The 6,663-nt window shown below is 39.4% G+C and overlaps 1 protein-coding gene across 1 annotated transcript; it reads left to right on the top strand.

The window, feature by feature from the left end:
- Positions 1-4,486: 4,486 nt before the first annotated feature.
- Positions 4,487-5,428, top strand: LOC133812846 (uncharacterized mitochondrial protein AtMg00810-like). Its single transcript, XM_062246671.1, has one exon. It carries the CDS (start codon positions 4,487-4,489, stop codon positions 5,426-5,428), a length of 942 nt encoding a protein of 313 aa, XP_062102655.1.
- The last annotated feature ends 1,235 nt before the right edge of the window (positions 5,429-6,663 follow it).

The raw sequence follows: 6,663 nt of genomic DNA, 5'->3' as shown, positions 1-6,663 counted from the left end.
GTTAGATCAAGCCTCACGAGTTGAAGACTAGAATTGTCTTCGGCTTGCCCAAAAGAAACAATATTCTCTAGAATAAGAGGAAGATCACTTTGCTAACACCATCACCAAAGGCTGGGTAACGACACTCCAAGGGCCTACAAAATCCCATTCTTAGGCCACTTTACGGGGCATGGAATCATACTCCCTCTCAAGCTATAACTTTACTCTCACAGTCTCTCTAAACACAATTCATTGAATACTCGCATTCCGGTTACTTAAACTAGCCTCTCACCATCGTTCTAGGACAGAGATAGGTGGTACTATTTATTGTATTTTCTCTTATTATTTTTTAATCACATACTGACCTAACTGTTGGAGTCCCTTTGGTTGGCACCACCCTACTATCCCAAAGCTTTCTTGTTGACGGTGAGAACTCGTCAATGATATAAGGTTAGAAAACTCAAACTATATTACAAAAGATATCTTAGAAGAAGATGGAAAGAACTTGAAGGAGCAAATATGCAGAACTACAATGGAGCAAAAATCATATATTCCTTAATTGTCTGTGCGTACAAAGAATTTTCCAACCCCTTAACCTGAGGGGTCGAAGCCCATTTATAGATGGGCTCTGTTGGCCCCTGATACAAGGTGGTCCCCAGGGACAAGAACGTACGCAGGTGCATTGTCAAGGTAGTGGCGCAGGATGTCATGGTGTCAACTCTGACATATGGTCGAGGGTGCTCAGGTAGTGCCTCCACTCTTTGTACGAGTTCGTACCGCCACTACTTGTCAGACGCGGATGTCAGGGCCATGCCCCTGTCCTTCTCAAGGTTGTACACCCCGTACTCATATACGTACCTTGTACCTAATGGTCCTTTTTATATATCCGAGACACATCATTTCTCCAAGATTATTCCCATTTTGCTAAGTGTTGTTGATCTTGGGAATTCATCTCTACGGTATAGTGGGTTTCCTGTGGATGTTTAGCCATATAGCGGATGCCATGTCCTCATAGGTATGCGCTATACATATATAAACTGTTAATAATATAAGTTTTATTATTATGTAAGGGTAGTTTAGTCTTTTAGCCTCTCATTATTTTGGCTTTATATTTTGTTGCTCTTGTACTCTTATTTTTATCTCTTTTGACATAATGAAAACCTAGCCTCCCTTTTGATTCTCTCTAAAATCCCCTTTGTCTATTTTGCAAAATTATCATGGTATCAGAGCAATGTTCTTGAGTACTCTCAATTTGGTTGCGCTAGGATTATAATCTCGATGATCGAAATTCGATTGTTCGTCATGGCTGGCGCAAAAGATGATTCGCTTCAGTCCATCAATGTGCAATTGAATGGGCAGAATTATTCGTATTGGCATTATGTTATGAAAAATTTTCTGAAAGGGAAATGTATATGGGGTTATGTTTCTGGAACTTCCACGAAACCGAAGAACGATAAGGATGAGAGCTTTGCAGAACAGTTGGATCTTTGGGATGCCAACAATTCGAAAATCATCACTTGGATCAACAACTCGGTTCAACAATCAATCTGTATCCAATTGGCGAAATATGAGACGATGAAGGAAGTTTGGGAGCACTTGGAAAGGCTGTATACACAGTCTAATTTCGCAAAGCAGTATCAGTTGGAGATTGACATTCGGGCCCTTCAACAGAATAGCATGAACGTTTAGGAATTTTATTCTGCTATGTCTAATCTGTGGGATCAGCTTGCTTTGACTGAATCAGCGGAGTTACGGGCATTTTCCCCTTACATTGCTCGGAGAGACGCACCACGTCTGGTTCAGTTTTTGATGGCTCTTCGAGATGAGTTTGAAGGTCTTCGTGGAACAATCCTGCATCGCAGTCCTCTTCTGTCGGTTGATTCGGTGGTTAATGAGTTGTTAGCAGAAGAGATTCACTTGAAGTCTCGTGTTGATAAGGGGGGGGGGGGTGGCGGAAAAGGGGATTCTTCCTTCTCCGAATCCCTCTGTCTTTGCAGTTCCTCATCGGCCAGCCTCCAAAAATCAACACAAGACTCAAGCCAAGGTTGGCTATGACGAATGCAGTTTTTGCAAGCAAAAGGGACACTGGAAGGCTCAATGTCCCAAACTGTTGAACAGGGCGCAATCACCGAATCAGTCTCCTCACTGGAAATCTGGCAACCAACCTCATCGACCTCTTCACTCTATGTCTTCGAACATGGCAGCTATTGTTCCACCTGCAGATTCTGGAACCACTCCTACTACCTTTATTGCTACTCTCACAGAGCAGTTTTAGAAGTTCATTGCCTCGCAGCCACATGCCATGTCAGCCTCCTCACACATAGGTTTGCCTTCTAGTAGTACACCAGGTATATCTTCCTCTATATGGGTCCTTGATTCTGGAGCTTCACATCATATGTCACCTAATTCCAATTCCTTCTTGTCCATTAAATCAGCACCCTCTGTATCTGTCATGACCGCTGATGGCACTCCCATGCCATTAGCAGGGATTGGCTCGATTTGCACTCCAAAAATGCCATTCTCTGATGTATATCATATTCCAAATCTTACTTTGAATCTTGTCTCTGTTTGTCAATTATGTGACTCTAGTTTCTCAGTTATTTTCTTTAATTCTTGTTGTTATGTGCAGGATCCTTATTCCAAGAAGCTGATTGGGACAGGCCGTAGACAGGGGGGGCTTTACATTTTAGATGAGCTGAGAGTTCCTGATGTTGCAGCTTCTAGTATCGATTTGTCTTCATTTCGTTTAAGTTCGTCTTCTTCTAGTTTTTATTTATGGCAATCTCGTCTTGGACATGTATCTGGTTCATGTTTAAAGTACTTAGCTTCCACAGGAGCATTAGGAAAGTTACAAACCCATGATATATCAGATTGTTGTGGTTGCAAATTGGCAAAATTTTCTGCTTTACCTTTTTATAAGAGTGTTTATGTTTCTCTTGCACCTTTTGATTTGATTCACTCTGATGTGTGGGGGCCATCACCCATTCTAACAAAAGGTGGATCACGTTGCTATGTCTCTTTTATTGATGACTATACTCGTTTTTGTTGGGTCTATCTTATGAAACATCATTCTGATTTCCTTGCGATTTATCATATGTTTCGTGCTTTTGTTAAAACTCAACATAATGCTATTATCAAATGTTTTCGATGTGATCTGGGTGGTGAATATACCTCCAATCGTTTCTCTGAATTGCTTGCTTTAGATGGTACCTTACATCAAACCTCTTGTACCGATACACCAGAGCAAAATGGGGTTGCCGAAAGAAAACACACACATTGGTGAAACTGCTCGTTCTCTCTTATTGTATGCTTATGTTCCTAGTGAGTTCTGGGGGGAAGCCATTCTGACTGCAGTTCATTCAATCAATAGAATTCTGTCATCTGTCACTTCAGGTCTGTCTCCCTTTGAAAAACTTTATGGTCACGCTCCTGATTATTCTTCATTTAGAGTCTTTGGTTCCACATGTTTTGTTCTCCGTCCTCATGTTGAACGTAGTAAGCTTACTTCTCGTTCCGCTCTTAGTGTATTTCTTGGTTATGGTGAAGGTCAAAAAGGATATTGATGTTATGATCCTGTTAGTCAAAAACTCTATGTTTCTCATCATGTTGTGTTTCTTGAGCATATACCTTTCTACTCTATTCCATCGGACACCCCCAATCTACACAAATCTGATCTCACTCGTATTGATCCATTTGATTCTTGTACTATTGATACTCTTAACTCTGCAGATGTTGGTTCTCAGCCTGTCGAAGTCCCTTCTGTCCCTACTACTGCCCAAGATGCTTCTGAGATTATGGATCCTGCTCTTCCTCCTCGCTACCCTCAAAGAATTCGTAAGTCCACACAGTTACCTGATTTTGTCTACTCCACTTATTCTAATTCTTTCTTTTCTTTTTTGACTTCTATTCACCAACTCTCTGAGCCCTCTTCCTATAAAGAGGCTATTCTTGACCCTCTTTGGCAGCAGGCAATGGCTGAAGAACTCTCTGCGTTGTACAAGACATGTACTTGGGATATTGTTCCTCTTCCTATGGGGAAGCGTGCTATTGGTTCCCGTTGGGTTTACAAGATCAAGACTAAGTCTGATGGGTCAGTAGAACGGTACAAAGCTCGTTTGGTTGCTAAAGGCTTTGCTCAGGAGTATGGGATGGATTATGAGGAAACTTTCGCTCCAGTTTCTAAACATACCACTATTCGTACTCTCATTGCTGTTGCGTTTGCTCGACAATGGTCCATTTCTCAAATGGACGTTAAAAACGCCTTCTTGAACGGGCTCTTCAAGAAGAAGTTTACATGGTTCCTCCACCAGGTGTTCCTCATAATTCAGGAGAAGTTTGCAGATTGAAGAAGGCTCTTTATGGGCTTAAACAAGCTCCCCGAGCCTGGTTTGAAAAATTTTCCATCGTGATTACTTCTCTCGGCTTCCACCCCAGTGCACATGATTCATCTCTCTTTGTTAGGTGTACTTCTTCTGGCCGCACTTTACTCTCTTTATATGTTGATGATATGATTATCACCGGTGATGATGCAAATGGGATAACGAAGTTGAAAACGCACTTGACTCGTGAATTTGAGATGACAGATTTGGGTTCCCTATGGTACTTTTTAGGGATAGAAGTATCTTACTCTCCTCGTGGCTATCTTCTTTCTCAATCTAAGTACATTGCTGATATTCTCGATCAGGCTCGTCTCTCTGATGCTCGCACTGTTGATACCCCTCTTGAGCTTAATGCCAGGTATTCTTCATCTGATGGTGTTGCCTTGTCAGATCCCTCTCTATATCGCACTCTAGTTGGTAGCTTAGTGTACCTTACTATCACCAGGCCAGACATCGCTTATGCAGTTCACATTGTCAGTCAGTTTGTTGCATCTCCCACTACCGTTCATTGGGCAACTGTGCTTCGTATTCTTCGATATCTTCGGGGAACTAAATTTCAGAGTCTGCTTTTTCCATCTACGTCAACTTTAGAGTTCCGTGCCTACTCAGATGCAAATTGGGGTGGTGATTGTACTGATCGCAAATCTATCACTGGTTTTTGTATATTTTTGGGAGATTCTCTTATTTCTTGGAAGAGTAAAAAACAGATTGTTGTCTCTCGATCGTCTACAGAAGCAGAATATCGTGCCATGGCCTCCACTACCGCTAAAATTGTTTGGTTGCGTTGGTTACTTGCTGATATGGGTGTTATTCTCTCAGATCCCACTCTGATGCATTGTGACAATGTTAGTGCTATTCAGATTACTCGCAACTCCGTTCTTCATGAGCGCACGAAACATATTGAGATAGATTGTCATCTTACTCGTCACCACTATCAGAATGGGACCATCACTTTACCATTTGTCACTTCCGCTATGCAGATTTCCGACTTGTTTACGAAGGCTCATACTATTTCTTGTTTTCGTTTCTTAGTTAGAAAACTCTCGATGCTTCCCGCAAATGCATCGTGAGTTTGAGGGGAGATGTTAATAATATAAGTTTTATTATTATGTAAGGGTAGTTTAGTCTTTTAGCCTCTCATTATTTTGTTGCTCTTGTACTCTTATTTTTATCTCTTTTAACATAATAAAAACCTAGCCTCCCTTTTGATTCTCTCTAAAATCCCCTTTGTCTATTTTGCAAAATTATCATAAACGAACCACCATATCCACTTCGTGAGTAATAAACATGCCATGTGAGGGGTTAGTAACACTGGAGATGCACATGTGTACAAGCCAATGTTAGATTAGTTTATACAGGATCTTTATTTATTTTCATGTATATCTAATATTAAACAAATTAATACGAGATAGCCTAAAACATGTTTCTAAAATTGAATTCAAAGAGAAACAAAGAATAGAATACTTACAGTATACGCAGCGGAATAAAAGAGTCATTCCTTCAGTTTCTCTAACTCTTGTATCCTCTTTGTCGCAGAGTATTATCAAGAAACTGAACCGATCTTCTATTTTCTTCACAATCTTCCAATGTATCCTTAGAACCACCTAGAGTAGTGTGGGCAATTCTCAACACATAAGATAAATATATAGAGAAGAAGAGAAAATAACAAAGAGGCTTAGAAAATGACTTGTGTTTAGAGATAATCTAAAACTATCAAAAAACCAGTGATTAAACTTATGTTTTGACTTCTCTCTAAGCACTCCTTTTATAGACTCAATTAGGCCATTTAATTTAATTAAAAAATCAATAAAATAATAGTCATTTTGAAGCCCTAGGTCGAAATTATCATGGGCTATAGGCCCGTGAAATTTCCCATTTGATTATAAGCCCATTGGACTTAAAATCAATGCTTGTATTATTTTCTATCGATTTAATTAATTAAATAATTATTTAAATCCTTTATCATATTAATTATTTATAATTTGAACCTTGATTTAAATTTATTTATTAATTTAGATATCAATTTATCTTAATTAATAAATCTGCCATAATTTCTCTTTTCTTCTCAAAATTACACAATTCTATGAAACTATCCAAAATTGACCTGGTCAACTTTGATAATTCTAATTGATAATTAAATCAATTAATTGAGACTATCTAGATGATTTTATCTAAAGTACAATGGGGACCATGGGCCTATGAAATCAAGCTCCAATAAGTTATCATAAATCTAACAAATAAATTTACTAACTTATTAATTCATCGTGACTCCACTATAGACTCGAAATTGCACTCTTGAATTCAT

The sequence above is a fragment of the Humulus lupulus genome, chromosome 1, assembly GCF_963169125.1.
Source record: "Humulus lupulus chromosome 1, drHumLupu1.1, whole genome shotgun sequence".
NCBI classification, from domain to species: domain Eukaryota; kingdom Viridiplantae; phylum Streptophyta; class Magnoliopsida; order Rosales; family Cannabaceae; genus Humulus; species Humulus lupulus.
The sequence above is the reverse complement of the archived record's forward strand: the minus strand, read 5'-3'. Positions and strand labels throughout refer to the sequence as shown.

Excerpts from the sequence above, each read along its gene's own strand:
- LOC133812846 (XM_062246671.1), top strand. The coding sequence starts at position 4,487 with ATGATTATCACCGGTGATGATGCAAATGGGATAACGAAGTTGAAAACG.